This window comes from Aquarana catesbeiana, linkage group LG02, assembly GCF_042186555.1.
Source record: "Aquarana catesbeiana isolate 2022-GZ linkage group LG02, ASM4218655v1, whole genome shotgun sequence".
In the NCBI taxonomy this organism is placed as follows: Eukaryota; Metazoa; Chordata; class Amphibia; order Anura; family Ranidae; genus Aquarana; species Aquarana catesbeiana.
In genome coordinates, this window is record NC_133325.1 from 387,328,840 (window position 1) to 387,352,943 (window position 24,104).

At 38.9% G+C, this 24,104-nt stretch overlaps 1 protein-coding gene across 3 annotated transcripts in view; it reads right to left on the reverse strand.

The window, feature by feature from the left end:
- The window catches only part of NHS (NHS actin remodeling regulator), a 263,463-nt gene that overhangs the window by 31,070 nt on the left and 208,289 nt on the right, over positions 1-24,104 (reverse strand). For all 3 annotated transcript variants that reach the window (XM_073615178.1, XM_073615177.1, XM_073615179.1), the window contains exon 2: positions 5,274-5,426. In XM_073615178.1, the coding sequence (XP_073471279.1) occupies positions 5,274-5,426 (153 nt within the window). The remainder of the gene's footprint in view (positions 1-5,273; positions 5,427-24,104) is intronic.

Sequence of the window (24,104 nt, forward strand, 5' to 3'; positions counted from 1 at the left end):
TGCAGTAGTTCTGAATGAGGGGCTTTCATCTATAAAAAAACATCTCAAAATAAATTAAATCAAAATGTCCCTGACATGTCACCTTTCTTTAATTGATTACCTCACCCTATTTATTTATTTTGTTTATGGTTGAGTACCTATAACATTTTGGATAAAGTAAGGTCAGATTCCAATAATTTTCTAGATCAAGATCTTTCAGTGCCAACAACAAATTGTTTGTTATACTTTAGGTATAATGGTAGGCTAAATCGTTTTCACCAGATTAATAAGACCGTCTGTTTGCACCCATGGCACTTGTAAAGTCACCCATGGCTGTACACCTGCCATGGGCGCAGCAAATATAACATCAAACTTGCTCATTTAAGTCAATGGGGTCAATGGGGCTGCACTACAGCCGAGCGACAAACACTTGCCTCATGGTTGTGGCACATTAGTTTCACTGAAAATTATAAAAACAAACAAAAAAACAAAACAGGCTTTCAGGAGGTGGCAGGATCACCTTCCGAATACTTAGAAGCTGCTGCTTGACTGCACCCAAAAAATTGAACCACCGTAGAATGTTTTTCACAGTGACGTTAATGGCAGGATTACCAAGTATCCAATTTAGTAAATGCTGTGATTGGATTTATACCACCATCATCTTCATCATCATCTTTCATTTCTAGATCAACAGCTACTACTGCTAGGATGAAGAGAACTTGCCCAATATTATATTGCTTTAAACACAATTCTCCATATAATCATACTCATATTTTTTGTTTCCACAAGATGGCAGGCATGCTTTTCTGTTAGATCCACTTGAAAAAATACATTGTACTTCATCTATAATCATTAATACTATGCCACTAACACATTTTATTTTCTTATTTTTATTTTTAAATAAAAAAGGATGGTTTAGACTATGATGTCTGTTGCTTGACAGTGCTAATAGTAGATCTGAAGACAAGATATCACAAGCTAAGGTACAAAAGGACTATTCCCCAGAACAGTGTCTTCATTAGTACAATGTTCTTCTTGTATCCATGTGAGTTTATACTCACAGTCGACTAAAGCAATGGCAATGAACCTACTTCTAGGAAAAACAGTCCCAATTTATGCATGGATTTATTATATGCACTCATTTTGCACTTAAGGAATGGTTCTGTTTACTCTGTAAAGAAAAGTACTTTGTTCAAACCATATACATATATCAAATAGGTAAAAGGACCATTACCAAGGCAAATAAAACATAAATGTGTCAGAATCCCCTCACAACATCACTGTATAATAAGGCTAAATGCATATTTCTGGTATTCGGGATGTCTTAGAGCTGCATACACAAACAACAAAAAAGAAAAGTGAATTCTTCAATGAGGAACACGCAATGGTCAATATAGTAAATATAAATGCTAATTTATTGAAAAAAATCACCATAAGCACCAATCCAAAAAATGTACTGTAAAAACAGGTACCATCACCAATTAAAAAAGGACAACATTGTCATGGACAGACGCAGATGACCACCTCTCACAGCCAAACTCTCACACCAAGCAATTGAACTTCATTCAGAAAAATTATACATAAATGATTGCAACAGTGAATTTAATACACTAATATGTTTGAAGTCCTTGATATCAGGAAAGGACAACAGGTTGAGGCAGATGAATATTGCTTGGGTGATGGGAGAGTATAGAGACCGGCCTGTTTGTCAACATAGGAGACTCCTGAGATCAGGAGACCCAGAGCGGGGAAGGAGGGGAGGAGGGGGAGGGAGGAGAGACGGAGAGGCCTATGATGGGGAGACCACCGACAGAGAAACCCAGGGCTGCTTCAGCAGCAGCTAAAGGTGTGGTGAACATACAAGCCTGTATATTGAGTGTCTCTCTGGGCCTGTGGTGGCTCACAGTGTTAGAGGCCAAATGCACATGAATGTGGCTGGTGTGTCTTGAGCTGAACTGGGTGACTGTCTCTGTTGGCTGGATGCAGTGAGGAGGGCACTAGGTGCTAATAATCATAACTGTCCCGTGACTGGGATATAAACAGGTTGGATCTCACCCAGTGTCGACTGCAATTCACTCCAGGAACGGGAGTTGTAGCTGTCACTGTCTCCAGCAGGTGGATTTGCACGATTGCAAGTTGCTTTATCATCCACAAGGTCATTCAATGTGCACGTCTGTTAGCGGTCCCGTGGAGATAGAGATAGCGGTAAGCCTGGAAGTGTACCGTGCCGGGCCGAGTTTCCTGACGACCACGGTCCTCCTCTCGTTCGTATTTGCGGGTATGTACGGGTGGCCGCTGTGGTTACAGGCCGGTAGTTACCGGACTCGTGGGTGGGTCTGCGAGTCTGCCGGGACGCTATGGACAGCGTGATGGCGTCATGTTGACGCGTTTCATCCGTGACTCAGATTTGCTCTGATGAAATCCGAGTCATGGCTGTGAGAGGTGGCCATCTGCGTCTGTCCATGACAATGTTGTCCTTTTTTAATTGGTGATGGTACCTGTTTTTACAGTACATTTTTTGGATTGGTGCTTATGGTGATTTTTTCAATAAATTAGCATTTATATTTACTATATTGACCATTGCGTGTTCCTCATTGAAGAATTCACTTTTCTTTTTTGTTGTTTGTGATATGCCATTTGAATTCAGAGGAACACACCCATTTATGGTTGGTGTTAGCAATTGTCCTTAAACCTATACAGACGTGGTCAACTGTGCCTTTAGTCTGTCCTAATAATACTTGATCACAGAGTATACTGGTTCTTTTATCATCTGTTTTCTTTAGAGCTGCATACAGCCAGACATAGACAATTAATGGGTGAAGGTTACCTTACAAAGCTATATTACAAAGTAGCATACAGGCATAATGCAAAACACGTAACTACTAATGTGCATTTTGTGTATTACATCTGTGTACATGTGCTACTTTAAAATAGAACAAAGAACTGCAACCTGTACATGTAGCACATTTAATGTTGACCTACTGTATAGTGCTAACCCAAACAAGCTTTATTGCCAAATTCTGTCCATTTTAGTCTCAAAGGTAAAAAAAGAGCAAATTCTGCAGCCCCCTGGTGCCTGGTCACTTGCCCAGTGCTGAATCATTGGTTACATAGTCCCACCGAAGTATCATGGTGACTAAAGTTGGCCATAAACGGTTAGAATCTCGGCCCGGTTCAGCAAGGACCAGCTGAGATTCGAACCATGAATGGGCAGACTGAATGTACCAAGTTGATCGATCCATTAACATGGATACAACCAGCCTGCTGGAATTTGCATGCAGTTATCGCTAGCGGCTGGTAAAGTCACTAGCAGTAATCACTGTCTTCTTCCAGCGGGAACAGCTTCCCCTGCCCCACCCCACCGGGAGAATACAATGGCCTGGGAGTGATTCCCCTGTCAACACTGTGTTGATGGGGGAATCTAGCAATTTTCTTTCCTGCAACCCGTGGCTGCAGGAAAGAAATTTGCTCCATGTATTGCTTGCAATAAGACTCAAGCAGAAAAGAGATAGCAGTTGCACAACTCCAACAAGATAGGCCATGTCCTAATCCAAACAAAGGCAAAGAAGCATCACAAAATGTTTTGAAGCTGGCCTATATTGTTTTTTATCACCTAGAACTTTTTGTTATTTGCAACTTTTGGTTTGCATTTATGTTTTTTTCCTCTTTTCTAACTAATGCCAGTCAATAATAAATGGTCTGTAAAGCCCATGTAATCAATGTCTCAGCACTGGCCACATAACCAGGCACTGGCAGGCTATACAGTTACTTTTATTAAACATTTCTGTGCCCTTTCATTACATTTCATAAATACAATTAAGTTGGACATCATAAATAAGGACCTTTTGATTTATAGGTCAGGTTATAGGTAAGAAGCAAAGAAAGCCATTTTGTACTGCAAAACACTACTTAAAAATGAAAATTTCAAGACAAAGAACAGACTTGACATTTTTGCTCAAAACCTTTCCAATGAGAGATTCAGCTGTTACATGTAAACAAGATCACATTTTACACTATATAAGAATGCAACAGTTTTCCTAAGAAACCAAAAGAGATTTGTCAAAACAGCTGTGACCCAAACTTGACTCTTTCGATCTCCCAGCAAAGAATACCAAACAAAAACGCATGAGTAATGGAGGTCTCAAAAATCTCTTTTACCAGACTTCATCAAAGTCCATACGATGGACTGTAGAATGCATAAACATGATAGGGATTTTACAATGTTTAAGTTGAGCACACCTCCTCACAGGCTTTACTTTGAAAGATGAAAATTCCTTTGTTACATGAAGCTTTTACTGCAGCAATAATGCACAGGCTGGGAAGCCACACTTTCATGATATAATTACTCCTGCAGGGCAGAAAAACCAGTATTGTGGATCCCACATTAGCTGACAGGAAGATATAATCTCTTGAATTATCCTTCTTGGTGATTTACATGCAGCAATTTTATTCTATTCTAAAATATTCTAGCCTTTTCGGGAATATTTTTAATTTCCAATAAAAGTCAATATACAAACCTCTGCCATTGGGAGGCTGTGCAGATCATATTTACAGCTTTTTGGAAGAACATTATTCTATTGCAGTACCAGTGACAATTTAAAATATAAAAGCTGAACTTGCAGCTTAAAAAACCCATGGGGATCCAGTACAACGAACGTGTTTAAAGGAAAACTATCAAGAAGGCAATATGGGGGCTGTTTTTATGCTGAAATTCTGACCAATTGACATCAATACTTTCTAAAAAGCCCAGAAAAAAGCATGTAGATCAGAAAAGTCCCATAAGTCAGAAGGCCCTATCTGCATACTCAGACTTTTGAAACAGGAGGAGTCAGCATAAGATTCAAGCAACTAACATTTGCAGAGGCATTGGTCAGCAGTGACATATTTCTCCAAAGCAGGTTTTCTTTAAAATAAATAAAGATGATTTCTAAGTAGGAACAGGATACATGAGGTAACATTTAGCCTAGGTTCACATTGGAACGATTTGTCATGCGATTTGAGAGATCAAATCGCATTACAAGTCGCAGCCTATTGGAGGCAATGGCACTGCACTGATTTTGCGGCACCGCACCGATTTGCAAAAGTAGTTTTTGTACTACTTTTGCCAATTTCAGGCACGACTTCAATAGACATCTGTGTATGAAGCCACACAGATGTCTATCAAGTAGCACCTGATCTCCTGCTGACCTTGCTGCTTTGAAATCTCGCTGCTTCAAGTGAAGTAGCGCAATTTCAAAGTAGCATCAGTGTGAACCAGGGCAGAATCTAGTTAGTTATAAGAAGTAAAAACTCACCTCTACGCATGGAACGCAGATTTTGCTTGGCATGGCGATGGAGCTCCTCTACACAAGGTGGTCTAGTGGTTGGCAGGAAGATGTTCCTCTGCTGGTGCAAAGTTGTCTTGTAATACACGCTCAACTTGCTTTCTGCATCCAAGTTTGACACAGCTGTATAAAGACATAATTGTTGACAGATTAATAAATTGGTAGATTAGACAAGACAGGACATGTAAGACATTTTCACATACTATATAAAACAATCTCAAAGCATTGTGTTGTATAATATCTATTATGTCTGGCATGTGCCCTACAATGCCATTATATATTCCTGGCCCAGCAAATAACACCTTCCACGCTTGATGGGAGATTTAACGATTTGGTCCAATATCCTAATGTATAATATGTTGCTAAAGGTTCCTGAAACATATGCTGCTATATGTGCCATTTGCCTTGTAATACTGAGAAACACCTAACTTGCAATGTACAGTGACAGCGTCCAGTTAGATGATATATTCTGATTATTTGTTGTAGGGTACTGTACAGTGCACACATCTATCTACATTACAGAGACTTATTACACAAGACCACATGTGTCAGAGTTTTCTAGAAGCCTTGGAAACCTTTTTGGAACCTGATCTCAAAGAAAAGAAACAGCCTTCCTATATTTTAAAGAAATAGGTGTACAATATTTTCAGAATTTTGACTGCATAAATACATCGGTCAGCAATGAACCCACATAAAAAAAAAAATATGAACCCTAAATCACCTGTACAACATCACACAGTATGGAAGTAGTAGGAAATAGTTATAACATAATTTTATACTATTTTTTGCATAGTCCCTTTCAGTAGTTGGCACAGTACCAATTTATCTTTACTCAGCAGGTACACTTGTTTTACGATAGTGTTGGCCTTTGTTATACTACTGACTGATTTGGAGCTCACATATTTTTAATAGTTTTAATCAGTGGGGTGGTTGGGAATTGATGTATTTATGCAGTATTTAAGTAAAAATCGTACACATTTCTTTATAGTATTGAAATATTGTTCCTTTTCTTTTTTCTTTGCATGCATTATTAGCCCTTTTGCTCTTTAACTTAACGTGTAGATATATGTCAATTATTTTCTATTGTATGTTTTGCATATAGTAAGGAAGTGTCAGATTATCAGTCCAGTTTTCTTGCTGTCTATGTGCCCATTGGTGAGATTCACCACTCTATTTGTACTGGTCTCCATTGTCATCAAGAAAGAAAGTGAGGAGAAATCAAAAATGTTACAGTTGTCCAGGTAAGGGGAAATCTTAAACTCTCTAGCAGGGGATTTAAACCTTCACTATAAAACAAAAAAAATAAAAGTTTGGGTATATATACACTTTATACTAGCAATTTTCTCATGATGCTCTGAGGGACTGAGGTCCTAACATTCTCCAGAAAGCAGTGGGGCAACCATGCAGGCATAGTGGTCCAGCTAATCTCGTACTATTTGCTACAGCTTTTTACTTTCAATAATCTTTATTGATATTTCAGCAAAATACAAAGCCAACATTTGAAAAAAAGTGGGCTGTTGCGTGAAAAAACCCAAGATAACATGAAGTTGCACAAGGATACAAAGCCCAATCTACAAAGTCCAACTGATCCAAAAACAGTATAAGATAACATGGGGGAGCGAGTTGTATTTATGACCGTACTATCCAAATAACTCACCCCCAAAGGCACAGCACAGAAGCAAAAGACAGAAAATTTAAAAAAACCTATTCAAAGGAAGTCACAAATTTTTTAAACTATGTGCACAAAGTATTTCTATGGCTGCTTTTCATAAGTATATTGTGCCTTTTTAAGATGACTTTGCTATAATATTGCAAATCACGAGACTAAAAGTAAAAAAAATCAATTTAAGAATACATATAATGAATAAAAAGTGTATCTATTATATTGATCTAATCTAACTTTCTAAGCACTGTCCAAACTCCATCTCCTTCAAACCACTTGATCTATTTGAGAATGTGCATCTGATCAACAGGATACTGGTAAGTAATACTAGGACGTTATTTGTCTGTGGAGCTGTATCAATTTAAGAGTCAACTTATTTTTGGCTGACATATTTGAACAATCATAATCGTAAAACACACATAATGTACAGCATTTATAAAAGATACATTTTAGGTAGATGAATAGAAAGCATGGAAACAACACACAAAAGGTATTGAAAATAACTCATGTCACTTGTGATTTATGGCTGGTCTTCTACTGATATCTCCTGTGAATATTTAACTCCAGACATAACTTTCAAAGAGGAACCAAACTGTCTGACATCAAAGCGTTCATTATAGGCTTGATAAACTACAGTACTCCGCATGAACACAATACAAATACAGACTCTCTACGTTATCCAAAAAAAATGGCTGGGTCTGGCATCTCTTGAGTCTGTATCAGCTCTGGAATTTCCTTGCAATTAAAAATGGAAGAAAAATTTGAAGCTAGAAAAACACTTCAGAATAAGGAAAAGATAGATACTTTTGTAGGTGTCTATTTATTGTTTTTGCAAGAATAAATATTACTGAATATAAAAAGTCCACTGGCAGTTCACCCAGACCTCTTCTGTGATCCTGTTTTGTAAATTTAGATTAGGCGTATCAAACTGGTGTTATTTGGACTAGCATGCATCCCTCTCACTATTTTGCGACGCTCAGCTAGTTTTGACAGGATACACGCACTGGGCAGAATACAGCAATGGAAAGTTAGATAAAAAAGACGTCACTGCTTTTCTATTTTTAATGCATCAATGAATGGAAGGAATCTTTCTTCACAACAAAGTTAAAAAAAAAGTGTCAGGAGTCTACAATGCCCCTTTATCATCGAAGAGAGAGAAGCCAAAATTATAGGTAACTTTTTTACTGCATATCTCTTGCTGGGAGTAAAGAGTAGGCCCACCCATGTGTGTAATTTCAGTTCCAAGTATTGTTTAATAGGTTTAGTAATTATTATTATTATACGGGATTTATATAGCGCCAACAGTTTGCGCAGCACTTAATAAAATGAAGGTAGACATTACAGTTACATTACAATTGGGTACAAGAGGAATCAGAGGGTCCTGTAATAAACTAAGTTCATACATTGTGGTTCATGAGTTCATCTCTGTTCCTCCTTCTGCTACAGTAGGGATGTTTGTACTGTGCTTCATTTTGCATTTTATATAATATAAAAAAAAATTCAACACAGGGTGTGGTACCTCCTTGCAATTATCAGTGCAGGTGTGTAACTCCAGTATGGGGGTCTCCAAAGAACCCCAGATACAGTCTGTATCTCAGGGCAAACAACTGCAGTTGTCCACAAAATCCAACCCAGCCAATCCCTAGTTCCTGCAATAATGATCACCCAGGGTCTCTGTTCTGTCCCATAGCTATGATGTCTATGGGTACTTTTAGCCTCCTGGTAAAGTAAGTTTCTCATCAATGCATTGGGGCTGATTTACTAAAACCGGAGCACTTAAAATATGGTGCTGATGTGCATGGTAGCCAATCGACTTCTATCTACAGCTTGTTCAATTAAGCTTTGACATTAAACCTGGAAGCTGATTGGTTTCTGTGTAGGGCTGTACCAGATTTTGCATGCTCCAGTTTTAGTAAATCTCTCCCATTTTGACAGCTTTTTATCTTCATAAGCATGGCAGAAATTAGATGAAATCTGAAGTAATGTTATGTTATATATCACTATACTCCACTGGGAGAAATTATATATTTCAGAATTACATACCCATGGCAGATTAACACACAATAACTGCCAAAAAAAAAATATATATATATATATATATATATATATTATTATTATTAATATTATTATTATTATTATTATTATTAGAGAAACTGACAGGACACTGTACACATTTTTTCCTTGCAGGCCACATTGGGGTTTTTTTGTGGCTACAGCTTGTTTTGTTCAAGTACTATCCACAACTGTTTTGAATTTAAATACTGTCAATTACCATTAAAAAAAACTTCTGAATTACTATATAACAAAAGGTAAAGCATACAAATGCATAATTGGTTTTAAATTCATCTTAAATGCAAACTAAATTGATGTCTTGATTTCTTCCAAAATGCACAGAGGGTTATTGTAGCCTGTGTAAACTTAAAGGCAGAGATTTACGAAAACTGGAGAATGCAAAATCTGGTGAAGCTCTGCATAGAAACCAATCAGCTTCCAGGTTTTATCGTTAAAGCCAAATTGAACAAGCTGAAGTTAGAAGCTGATTGGCTACCATATATAGCTGCACCAGATTCTGAGTGCTCCGATTTTGGTAAATCTCCCCCCAAAATCCATTTACAATTGGTCTTAAAACCAAAAGTCAACTATTCTACCGCAGTCTTTTAAATAGCATAGTCATGGCTAAAGAATAGTTAAAGAATGGGTGTGGGTGGTTAATAATGACATTTTGTAATGTTATTGGATGTTTTTCTTTAAGCTCTGTGTAGTAAGCTTCCAATAAAGCAATGCATCACTGTCATCCATCCTTCCTTGCATTAAAATAAAGGTATATAACTAAAATATGATATAGTGTTCTGATGGGTAGCTGCAGGTCATCTTGAAAGGTGGAGGCTCTGATCACTAAGAAAATTTTAGTGTGTGTAAGGTACACTGAACTAGCACAGTCTCGTGCTGTGCTTGCACTACATTGAAATGCTGGAAGGTAGTTTGGCTTCTTGGATCATTCAAGCGTGTTTGTTCTAATAATAACTATACAAAGGGCAAGCAAGAAGCATTTCTGCTCTATTTATTTTGCTACATTTCATGGGTTTCCCTCACAGCACTATCTAGTAGACATGTTTTCTTTGTATTTACTATACTCATTAACATTTTGCCAACCCCTTTTTTGGCTACCACAATATATTTTTTAATGTATTTTTTGTGATATGGCCATTAAGAAATAAAAACAACACTTGGCATTGACATAAAATACATTTCTACTTTGATAATATGTATGCATTTTTTGTTGTATAAGGCAAAATTTAATAAAGCTAAATTGTGTGTCAATCGCAGAATGGAGAGTAACCAATCGGGTTTCATTTCTTCATTTTCTATCAACTAGAATACAAAAAAAATGACCTTTGATGGCTTTGCTGAAGCATTGCACTTCCCAGAACAGAAATGAACGTAAGACTGAAAGTAAATACATATATATAGCAGTAGCATTTTTGCCTGAAAATCTGTCTGATGCATTATTGATTGAAGTGATTTTCATGCTGCATTGGCAAATACATAATTTTGTCATTGAGTGCACTAAGGCCCCTTGTCCTCAGGACATTTGAATACCTATTTTATGTCACACCAGGGTGGTATGTACTGGCGTGTCTGATTCAGTTCTAGGAACTGGTAATGTTTGGCACCAGTGCTGTTCATGTGAAACCTGCATTTTAGGGGCTAGGGTTTGGGATTAGGATATGGACACTTTTTCAGGATTTTGCATTATGGGAACGTTTAATTTTCAGAAATAATTTTAGGTGTTATGATTAGAATCGGGTGTAGTGTTATTGCAACAAATGTTTCAATCACTTTCAATTTGCAGTATTCAATAAAAGAATACCTGGTGGTCCTGCCATAAAGATCCTTGTTCAGGTGCTTTCTGTTATGGAGTGACAACTAGGATTGCCACCTTATCCCTTTAAACCTGAACACATATGAATTACACAGGTTCTGAGGTTAATTTAATGCAGATAAGTCACCAAGTGAGTTTAATTGCCACCTTAATCAGCAGGAGGACCCGTGTAATAATATGTGTTCAGGTTTAAAGGGATGAGATGGCAACCCTAGTGACAATTGTCTCCATATTGTGTTCCTGTGTTGTCACCTTGTTACATGCTTCCCTAATGGAGACTACAAGTAGCTTTGCCAACATACATTGTGCAGGCATGGTCCATCATTACCATCATCAGGAAGCAGGTCTAGAGCAAAAAACATGTAGCTGATGCAGGAGCAACTACATGTGGACAGGAAGTGGCTGAAAGAAGATGAAGAAGAAGATCAGCAGCACTGAAATGCTAAAAAGATGAAAAGGTGAAAACAGTATTTTCTGAAAAAAAATTGTGATTGCTTATGTTACACAGCAGTTTAGTAAATTTAATGTCATTCAGTATGAGTTTACATTTAATGTAAGGTAAGGGGTGAGAGCATACAGTACAGTGCTGTATGGGTATTTTTATCACTGCCAAAAACCCAGCAGCAAACACTACCAGCAGTGAGTAAAATACTGGCCAGAAGATATAGATGGCCCTCAATTATTAAAACAATAAACTTTTCTTTCTGAAGATCAGGCCCCTAGATATTTTCCCATTAAGGCTTCTAGCAAACAGGTGGAGATTTTCTTCTTCCTTGCTTATTATAGGGTTGTTAACTTAATACTGTATATTAGTGTTGCTTATGCGGCATTAATTTCCACCTTTTCATAGCATGACAAATAGTGTAAACCACATTTATGTGACTCAGTGGTGTAAAAATATTGCATTAAATAAACTCATGTTTATAATTACATATATAATAAAGCTAATTATGATATGCACAGCTATACATATATTTAAGATACTAGTCTGTCACCTATAAATTCTTGCAGCACATCTATTTTAGGCTAATAGCTGTGTCAATAAACTAGCATAAATACTATTTTAGTAAGACTTCAGGAACATGGGGAAGGACAACACTGAATCACAGAGCCATCTTTGATAAGTCATATGCTATCATGGGCGTCCGCAGAACTTTTTTTGGGGGGCATCATGTTAAAGTACCCATGCTCCGCCGCTTTTCAACAATGTCATGAAGGGAAGGGCGAGCTATATGGGCACAACAGCAGCTTTGTGGGCACAATAACATCTTTATGCTATTGTGCCCATATAACTGCTTTAGTGCATCTATATTTGCGCAACAGCATCTATATGGGCACAATAGCAGCTATATGGGCAAAATAGCATAAAGACGCTATTGCGTCCATATGACTCCAGCCATACAATGCTAGTACTGTCTGTCTCCTATTGTGCTCACGCTACCCAGTGACACTGACCTGCTCTCTCTCTGGTGGTGCTGGACAGCATGGTAAAAGTGTAGCGCTAAAGTGGAAAAATAAATGTAAAGGTATAGGACAGAAAGGATATCTTTTTGAATGGAAAAGCAAATGACCTTATCTGATCCCAAAACCTGAAAGGTATGTGTGCTAAATGGTGCAGTGAATAAGGATATGACATCCAATGACAACACACCTGTGACCAAATGGAAAAGCTCTATCTTGTCAGAAAGAGCACAAAAAAACATAAATATACTAATAAGCAATCAAAACTCATCTGTGGTGGAAAAGATTATATAATGTCAAAAAAACGTCCACAGTGCAAGTGAGGAGATGTGCCTCCCAAGTGAACCATAAAAACATAATACATTAGTCCATATTATGTATGGCGTGATCGACTCAAATTGAATCCCAGGCGGGTAACATCACAACTACAAATCCGAATCTGAGTAAGGGATGGAATACTCTTACCGACTTGGGTGGACTCACAGGCCGTTGGCGGTGAGTCAGTAAGGCTTGTACTGTCTTAAGATGGATGCTGAGAAAGACGGTGACTGTGCAGACCCTTTGGGGCAGGATCTTGGCCCCCCATCTGAAGAGGAACTCCTCCGGTGTATAAGTTGTCCCGACACTGTCATCCATCTTAAGACAGTACAAGCCTTACTGACTCACCGCCAACGGCCTGTGAGTCCACCCAAGTCGGTAAGAGTATTCCATCCCTTACTCAGATTCGGATTTGTAGTTGTGATGTTACCCGCCTGGGATTCAATTTGAGTCGATCACGCCATACATAATATGGACTAATGTATTATGTTTTTATGGTTCACTTGGGAGGCACATCTCCTCACTTGCACTGTGGACGTTTTTTTGACATTATATAATCTTTTCCACCACAGATGAGTTTTGATTGCTTATTAGTATATTTATGTTTTTTTGTGCTCTTTCTGACAAGATAGAGCTTTTCCATTTGATCACAGGTGTGTTGTCATTGGATGTCATATCCTTATTCACTGCACCATTTAGCACACATACCTTTCAGGTTTTGGGATCAGATAAGGTCATTTGCTTTTCCATTCAAAAAGATATCCTTTCTGTCCTATACCTTTACATTTATTTTTCCACTTTAGCGCTACACTTTTAATATACAGTTTACATGCACAAATCTAGTCGTTTTGTAGTGTTGGCTGCTGTTCTGACTTGTTGGATTGGCGCGGTATTTTCCTGATTTATTTTCTGGACAGCATGGTGCTCTCTCTCTGGTGGTGTGGGTACAGAGTGGCTTTCTCTGGTGGTGTGGGTACAGTGTGGCTCTCTCTCTGGTGGTGTGGGTACAGCGTGGCTCTCTCTCTGGTGATGTGGGTACAGCATGACTTTCGTGGCTCTCTCTGGTGTCTATTAGTTCCCCAGCACAGTCCTCTCTTTCTTTTTCCATGTCTCCTGTAGTTGCTACAGTGTAGCACTTCTCAGCTTGTTTTGGGTTTTCTCTTTTCCCCCCAGCAGAGTGCATGCTGGGGACTGTAGCCTGCTCCCTGCTGAGAACAATTGGGCCCCCAATCTCTGGAACTACATTTCCCATGATGCTTATCTAGTTTGTTCTGATTGGCCATCCGCTGTGGCCAATGGGGAGACATGAGAAAGGGGGGGTGAGCGGGGGAAACATCCTGACAGTGGCCTGCAGCTCTCCCCTATCACAGCACCGCTGCTGACATCTCTTCACATATGGGGGGGGGGGGGGTTTCGACAGCACCTGCTACATCTGCTACATCTACATCTGACTGGTGTCACCCGGGTGCATTCCGCTCCCCTCCCGCACCCCCATAGCAACGCAGCCTCCACTGAGACCGCACACCTTGCCGATTCCGGGGGGGGGGTAGTGCCCTGTAGGGTTAACCTCTTGGTTCCCTGCCTACCTAACAACTGCAATACCATGTGATTTATAACACCAGATATGGTGAAGTCACACAAATATTAGGAACCAACAACATGTCCATGTGTATAGACTGTGGCTCCAGTACAAAGCAGAAATACAAGCGGTCACCTCTTTTGGCCAGAACCTTGGTCTATGAGCAAAAACACTTCTGTAGCCAAGCTGTGATCCATAGCATTCATATAAGAAAGTTGATCAGTACTGATGAAATAGTCAATTCACTGCATTTGTTTTTAGGCCTTACCCCATACAGGGCCCCCTTGAACACTGCACCATTATGTCAGAACTATACATTCTTTTTTTTGTTGAGTCTCACACACTAATATAAAAAAGAAACAATCAGCACTATGGGGTAAATTCACTAAAGTTTACTGCATGCGATAAGGGTATCATATTACTCATTTGAATAAATTATTGCATGCAGTAAACTAAGTCCAATTCACACAAAAAAAAAAACAATTATGCGGTATTTACCTGGAAAAAAAAAGTGCCGTCAATTATCGCACAAAAAGCTCTTAAGTCTAATGTAGAAACAGACCAGAGAGTAAAAAAACATGCGATAATTACCACCAGGGTTTTGCTGGCGGTATCACATGCGGTATTTGTCAAAAAACAGCCTGGGGCATGTGATTGGCACTGCATTGCTGTGCATATCACATGCAATGTCTGTGCGATGCTAATTTAGCCATACAGTTTGAATGGCTGAAATTGCATCGCATCCGCACCAAAATGGTGTAGGCCTTTTTTTTTTGGTCCTCACTGGATTCAGTTTGCACTGCCTTTTCCAACCTGATTTGGGGGTGTCGTTATTGACACCTGCAGCGGTTCGCAGAGAGCAGTGTGAACTGCCTGCGAGTCAGATGTGATGTGAGAACCCGCACAGGAATCGCGGTTGTTCCCGCATCGCACCAGTGTGAATCGAGCCTTATTAATGTTGCTGCTGGCTAAAGGGAAATTAGCATGTATCCTGAAACTAATTTGTGTGTTGGCCACATAGATTATAGCCTTCTAGCTTTGTATACCTGCCATATATATATATACCTGCATTTCTGTAAAAGGAAACAGAAATATTGTATATGTGTTAAAATGAGTTTCACAAAATGTATAAAAGAGGCATAATTGTCCCTTACGGTTTACAGTACATTTATTCTTCTTGAAAGCAAAACAAAATAATAAAATCTCTGTACTAGTGTGGGCTCCTTCCAATTGCTTGTTTTTTGTTTTTTTGTTTTTTTTTTTTTACTGTCAACTAAACAGCCCTTTCCCTAGCACAGGATTATCTCTTATAATGTGTTCTGACAGAAGGGACAGGAGAATGCAACATGCTTATGTATTAGAAGGAACTCTGAGGCATTTAATAATGTATGCACTGCCATACTGCATCTTCCACTGTACTGCTTCCGCCTGTACAACAGGGCTGGAGAATGACTTGAGCTGGCAACTTTGCATAAGAAAACCATAAACCTATATCATATAGCAAACTCAAATTATCAAGTAAAACCACATTAGATTTACATTAATTCATCTGTCATTTTATGCTTCACCAGAGCGTACTTTATGCTGAGTTCCGTCAGCTATAACGAAATAAATGTAACTGACTGGACATTCCGAAAGATATGCATTTAAATATGGTTAAATAAATTTCTTCATTAAAGTGTTATTGCACTATTAGTGTAGTTACTCTGACTTTTTCAAGCCTCTCTTGCCAGTCTTATACTTACCTGTCCCTAATCTGATCTGCATAAGATGGCGTAAAAGAGTAAATTTAAGCAGCTGTGTGGTTTCAAGAAGGTTGCGCAGCCCAGATCCCACTACATTGAGGACAGGTGAGAATAAGATTAGCAGAGGGGGCAGAGGACTTTAAGTGATGGTAACGGTTTGCGTTTTTTAAAAAAATAACAAACATGTCATACTTACCTCCACTGTTCAGTTCGTTTTGCACAGAGTGGCCCCAAACACCAACTTCTGGGGTCCCTCAGTGGCTCTCGGGGCTCATTCCCTTATCAGATAACCCTCTAGGAGAAGCGTTTCCCGAGGGGGTTACCTTGCGGGCGTGCTCCCAAGTCCAGCATTTGCGTCCATAGACACGAATGCCGGACTCGGCCCCGCCCCCCAGCACCCGCGTCATTGGATTTGATTGACAGCAGCAGGAGCCAATGACTGCGGTGCTATCAATTTATCCAATAAAGAGCCGAGAACCCCAGGCAAAGGAAGAGCGCGGCTCCGCCAGGTGGATGCATTAAGGTGAAAAAACACGAGGGTTTACAACCCCTTTAAGGAAATAAGTGTAACTGCACTGAAAGTACAGTTACACCTTAAAGCTTCTCCATTGCAATGTGTGTGGATTCCTAATGACATGTGTTGTAGTGTATTTGTATTGTATTTTGGAACAACAACTGTACTGATTAAAGGAAAATCGTACGATCTGGTATCGTACGAGATCATTTTTTGTGCTTGTCCCATCAGATAATATTGAATGAATTGTCGTGATTGGCTCTCAAAATCTGTATACTAATGATCAGATTATCGTACGATTGCTTCAAAAGCGGTATTTTTCGTATGATTTTCTGATTGTGTGTACAGGCCATAAGCCCGCATGTGGGGCAGTTACCATTTCCTCCCATATAAATTGGTCAAGTGGTGTTTGACCTCTTTTTCAATTATTCTCACATACAAGTAAAGAAGAGAATTGAATAGTAAACACCATTCCCCACTGCAGAACACATTTTGATGAAGTAGCTAAAAGCTACTTGATCTGGTGAAGGGAATCTTCCCAGAGAATACATTTTGGCAAATGTTCATTTGTACGGTGAAGAGATGAGCTAGTATCCTCCACTAGTGATCCAGTACTGTAATATCATTAAGGCATTCTCTTCCTGATAAGAAGTCTTGTCAGAAATGTAAACAACCAATGATTTTTCCTTGTTCCATATATTACGTGAAGGTGCAGGTAATACTTAAAGTTTCCTATGTTCTTAGGTTAGTTACCCCAAAAAAATATTATATCTGTTAAGTATTGGATCCTAATACTTTTAGATTTTGTACTTTTTAATGAAACACATGAAACTGAATACATATGGTAATATGTTAAAAAAAAAAAAATCTCCTAAGTACCTTACTGATCTAGTAAGGGAACCTTTGGGCCATGTGACCCAAACACATAACTGGAACAACCAGTTGATAGTAAAATGCTTACAGCTCTACAAACCTCCCAGAGCCAAGCCAAATCTTGCTTTGCACAAACCAATTTGCTTGTTTATCAATTGTATTTTAAAGACTTTGCAGAAAATTTTTATACCTGTTAGAAATTAACATATTTTATCCACATGCTTTGAAAAAAATGTCAATGATATCTAATAGATCTCTGTAATTTATAGAAAGGGAGGGCTAAGGAATGAGCCTGGACTGTTGTGCAATATCCTGATAAAAGCCTGCCTTGCAAAGCAATTATTACCTCTGCAATACAGCACACAACATATATCTTTATTTATTGTGGAATGGCTTCATTCACAAATGCACGGGTTTTGTTTGTAATCGTTTGCCAGAACAGTGCCAGAAAAGGAGGTGTTTGATTGTACATGTTATCAGGAACTACAGGGAAAACCTAGATAAACCACAATGATCAATTAGCATTCAACCTGTGAACACATTCCCCTAATCTACAGTCACTTGTATCTCAGCAACCATTCACAGAATTTTCTTTGAATTGCTAGATTTTAATCATCACTAGGTTCATATGCAAACAGCAATGCATAGGCCTTTTAAGGGAAGTGCCACAAAAAACAGTCCTATTTACCCTATTACTAGTACTAATACCAATAATATCTTTTGCAATGTGTTTCTTAAATGTATTATATTTATAAATTTGTATAATTATATAATCAATAGAAATGTCATGAGCAACAGGTGGAGTGACAGTATAGTGCAGTGACATAGAGAGCTGATGTTAGAGCCAGCTGCTGTAAAGAAGGAAGGATGTGACAGAGACCAGCGGTGGGTTGCAGGGGAGTACAGAAGTGATCAGTGGTGGAGGAGGAGTGCAGGGGGGTGCAGAGGTGACCAGTGGTGGAGGGGCACAGGGGGATGCAAAGGTGATCATTGGTGGAGGAGGAGAGCAGAGGGCTGCAGAGATGATCACTAGTAGAGGAGGAGTGCAGGGGGGTGCAGAGGTGACCAGTGGTGGAGGGGCACAGGGGGGTGCAAAGGTGATCAGTGGTGGAGGAGGAGAGCAGAGGGCTGCAGAGATGATCACTAGTAGAGGAGGAGTGCAGGGGGGTGCAGAGGCGACCAGTGGTGGAGGGGCACAGGGGGGTGCAAAGGTGATCAGTGGTGGAGGAGGAGAGAAGGGGGCTGCAGAGATGATCACTAATAGAGGAGGAGTGCAGGGGGGTGCAGAGGTGACCAGTGGTGGAGGGGCACAGGGGGGTGCAAAGATGATCAGTGGTGGAGGAGGAGAGCAGAGGGCTGCAGAGATGATCACTAGTAGAGGAGGAGTGCAGGGGGGTGCAGAGGTGACCAGTGGTGGAGGGGCACAGGGGGGTGCAAAGGTGATCAGTGGAAAGAGGAGGAGAGCAGAGGGCTGCAGAGATGATCACTAGTAGAGGAGGAGTGCAGGGGGGTGCAGAGGTGACCAGTGGTGGAGGGGCACAGAGGGGTGCAAAGGTGATCAGTAGTGGAGGAGGAGAGCAGGGGGTGCAGAGATGATCACTGGTAGAGGGGGAGTGCAGGGGGGTGCAGAAGTAATCAGTGGTGGAGAAGGAGTGCAGGGGTAAAGAGGTGATCATTGGTGAAAGGTAGGTACGGGGGCTGCAGAGGTTAGTAGTGCTGGAATAGGTTTGCAGAGATTAATAGTAGTAGAAGAGGGGTACAGATGGTGCAAATATTAGCAGCAATTGACTAGGGTTGTGGAGATTAACAGTGGTGGAGGAGGACTACGGGGATGTAGAGATGAGCATGTGATGTATGGGATGTAGAGGTGAGCAACGGTGGAGGAGAGCTGCAGAGGTAAATAGTTGTGGAAGATGGCTGCAAAGGTAAGTGATCAACAGGAGGTGCAGAGGTGAGTGCTGGAGTCCACAGACAAAATTATAGCTCTCTGTCTATATTCTGCATGCAGAAAAGCACTTGCACTGAGGCACAGTAAATAAAATATATTTTGTGAGTACAAGAAATGTAGCAAATATGTAGCACATATGTAGCGAAATGGCTCAGGTTCTAGTTAACCATGCCCTGTTAGGCCACCCTACTGTCAGCGCAATGTGGTCATACCGTAACATTTTTCACGGCATCATTGTTTTACTTGTAGTGCCCAGAAGTGCCCCAGGTCTTTCACAATCCTACTGGAATCTATTCTTTGTTTTAAACTGTATTTATTTTTTTTTTAATATAATTATTGTTTTATTAACAATGAGTTAGCATTTTACTTTACTGCTTTACAAATGAAAAAACAAAAACAAAAAAACATACATATATTTGAATGGAAAAAATAGATTTCCATTATTATTTAGTTTTTTTTATTATTTAGGCACTTTTTGTCTTTTTATGGTTGTGCTGACATTTTAGAAATAATTCTCTTCTTGGACCCCCAGTACAGTGACAATTTTATATAGATTTTATATAGATCCTCTGATTAAAAGTTTAGGAAACCCTGAGCTGAAGTATTTGAATACAGGAAATATATGCTGGTAAATGCATGAACAATGAAAAATTCTACTGGTCCAAGAGAAAGGTAGATACAGGAACTGTCAGGGGGAGTCTTATGATATATTTGAGTGGTAATAAATACCTGCAAGTCTGACACTTCATCCTGAATTGTATAGATGTTACATTCTGAAGGCTAATGTTCACGTTTATTTAAAGCAAAATAACCAAGAAAAAATCTTTCTTACCCACTCTTTTGAAAACCTTGACGTAATCTATGTTAAAATGTAGGCACATCGCATGGCTTAACAAACTTTGACTGAGAAATCCACTGTTTAGCGTGGATTGTGAAATCTATGGGAAATCTTTATGTGCATGGCTAGATTAACGTTTAAGCCCCATACACACTATCAGATTTTCTGCTGATTTTTGTCTTCAGATTTACCAAAACCATGTAGTGCAAGGGCCTGCCTGATTGCATACAAATTGAAACTCCTAAGGTTTGATCTCATATTATATGGTTTTGGTAAATCTGAAGACAAAAATCAGCAGAAAATCTGATAGTGTGTATGGGGCTTTAGAGGCCTTTGCACAAGGTGACCCCCCAGACATTTATCTTCTGCCCATGGACTGTAAAGAAGGAAAATGCAAATAATTAAGAAAGCTTTGGAATTAAATGTACAGTGAAATTCTCCATAAAGCAGAATCAATTCTAAAAATAAGAAACTATAATATTTTTTTTGACTTTTAGTTAATTGTAGAAGGGTAGCATTTGGCGGGTTATATATCTGCCGGGTTATGTTACACCAATTAATTCAAAGTCATTGCTACTAGCATATAAAACAATAGACCTATCTGTCAAATCTTAGATGATCTAATTTTCAGGCATCTGTCTGGATTTGAGGAATCTAAAGAGACAGCATCATTGACTGACCATTTCTTTGTTCTAGCTCCAGACAGATTAACTTAAAAGTGGCCTGTTACATCCATCACAGGTGGTTGTGGAATGCCCCTAGTTTTTCTTACCCTTATAGTGTATGCTAGACATCAGAACACTAAAAGACAGCCAGAAGTAGAAGCTTGTGATGGAAAGGAATGTAATTTTTTTTTTTTTTTACTTCTCCTTGGTTTTAAATGTAACTTTTACTTTAAGATTGCCATTTCGGTCTACACCAGGAAAGCTCATCTCTCTTTTCATTAAAAAAAAGCGCACCAAAACCATGGGCCCTAATAGAACTCTATGGGATAGTGCAGCTAACCCACACCAAACTGCACCGCATCAGTGTGAAAGGGGCCTATACATTTTTTTTTTATCTAATCTAATGTATTCTATTATTATAGCCAGCCAGCAGGTAGAGCTATAGTCTTCTTTTTAGTTTAGTTGTCTCGCCTTGTTAGCATTTTAGATAGATAGTTTTTTTTTGTGATTCTTTGGTGGTATGATTACATCAGCTTTTTGATGCTCAAGGCTGTACAGTGTTTTGCATGGAAATTAAATCTGTCCAAACAAGAGTCTAGTAGACATCCCGGGTATGATAAAGTTTGAAACGCAAAATCATACATTATAATATAATAAATAACAATAATTATAACAAATAATAATATAATAATAATAAAATGTATTCAATAATGTTATCAAATCAAAAACACTGAAAGTTGCAGAATTGTCGCTGTCGTTACTTTCAGTGTTTGATGACTAATATCCCCACAAATCACTATCGCTCAATTCTGCAAGTGATTCTAATTTATTATCGCTGTTTTCTAGCTGGTCTAAAACAGAGCGGGGGCGCGTTAATTTTTTTTAATTGTTTATTTTAATTTTATTTTTTTATTTTGACACTTTATTTTTACTTTTTTTTTATCACTTTTATTCCTATTACAAGGAATGTAAACATCCCTTGTAATAGTAATAGTGCATGACAGGTCCTCTTTACAGCAAGATCTGGGGTCAATAAGTCCCCACATCTCACCTCTGGGCTAGGAAGCCTGAAAAAAAAAGATCCTGGCTTCCAAGCTGAGGCGGTAGCATTTTTTCAAATGCAGAGGCCAGGCGTGACGTCTTAACATCGCGCCTGGCCTCAGAAAGATCACAGAGACGTCTGGGGACCATCTTGCCCGCCAGATTTTATATGGTAAACTTCCGGCATGGACCGATTCCTTCTCTGTCTCTCCGATCGTACGTGCAAACAGGGAGAAGCACCAGAGAGAGGCAGAAGGGGGGCTGAACAGCCGCTATGATTGTTCTTACGGGGCACAGAATCACCGGCTCTAAAAGAAGATATCTGAATGATGCCTGTAGCTGCAGGCATCATTCAGATATCCCCATTCAAAATCGACAACGTCATATGACGTCGTTGGGCAAAATACAACTACATTTTACATAATACTACTTTACAAGAGAAGTACATAAACAAGTATAGGACCTTTTAATCCTGTTAAAAGAATCATTTCCTAACAAAAAAATGGAAACTGCCATCACAGCTTTATAATTCTGCAGATGCTAGTTGGCTATCTGTTGACCTTTTGGCTTTGAAACTTTACAGAAGTAGTATTCAGTTAAGAAATTTGGTCTTTACTCTGACTTCTCAGTCTGCATACATGTATCAAGTCAAGGACTCATAAAGTATTGACCTTGGTGGGTCCACATTGTAGCCAGTAAAACAGCATTTACAGAAGGAGGTCAGCAAAGGCACCTCCATGTTTTTATCAGACAAAGTTCACTTTCATATTTTATTTATAAAACAAAAAGCTATAAAAGTATCACTTTTAAAATAAAATCGACTCTTTAACCATTAAAACAATTTGTGTCATTAAGTCACCAAATAAGGTCATTAGCAGGCTTTTTCATTTAGAAAGCACAACAATCAATGATTGACAATGTTTAACTCATACTTATCAATCAAACTTCATTATTAATGCAACCAAGGTAATAAAAAGATACTTCTAGCTTGGTTGCTCTGGGCCTCTGGGCTTTTCACTGTATAATACTTTATAATACTTTGTAATACTTTGACTAATTTTATTCTAAACCAGTGCTAGTCTTTCTTGATATTATGTTTAAATAACTTGTTATTTGAGCCTTCATTTACAAAAAAAAAATATAAAAAACTGTAGCAGTTAGATTTCAGCAAACTATTATAACTCTTGCAAACTAGAATATTAATGATGTTTTAATATCCATTTGACATAATAAAAATTGCCTTGTAAGTATTACTAAATGTAGGAAAATATGAAAATGCGTCTTAAAGAGTAACTCCATGTTCGTGGGGAAAAAAAATAGAAAATAAAGAAAAAATAATAAAATGATATAGAACATATAATTGCGACACTAATCATATTGTAATTGAATGCTATTAAAAATGACCTTTCCTTTTCAATCTGCAGCTCTGTTATTTTCTGAGAATGCATTGCAATATGGCTACATGGAGTGTACTGACCACCCCCCAGAAACATAATTTTCTGCTTTTGTGATTGGCTCACCAATTTTCCCAGAAGTCTGCCTAAGATACAAGTCAGATTTCAGGCATCCCCTGCAACAAAAATGTCATTTTTGGAGAGATACTTTTAATAGTAGCACATCTAAAGGGATGCAGGCCTCATTAGTGCCCAGCAGGTGCACACCTCATAGGTAATTATGAAACCACTCCCATTAGACCCACTCAGTACATAGGCACAGAGAAACACACATGGATTTCTTCAGGATAACAAAATATAGGAATCTGCAACAAAGGTTGTTATAATCCCTGCAATGTACATCAGTCACCCAGAGGGGAATGTTTTTTTTCTCAACAAAAGTGGAGTTATGCTTTAAGTGAAAAGCAAGCTCCTTGTTTGAAGAGACAATGTGAGCTTACCCATGCAGGTAAAAGTAACAGGATCTTTTCAAAGGACCCTCCACTCTTTATACAACATTACATAACCACTCCTTCCTCCTCCACAGCTGGCACTGCATCAGTACTTGGCTTCAGCATGACCAGGGAAGTGATGCCACCACTCCCTTGAGTCGCCAACATCAAGCATTTTAGTGCCAGTTGCTGAGAAGAAAGGAGTGGCCAGGGAGCGCTAGTAAGGTGATTTCAATACATTTTAAGCTACTGACTTGGAACAAAAATGCAGCAAATGAAATAAAAATAATGGGAAATTTAATCAGCATAGTTGTTCCAAATCAGTGACTTGTGTTTTTGTGACTTGGTATTGAAGCCATTGGATAAGCATTACAGCTAGATAGCTAGC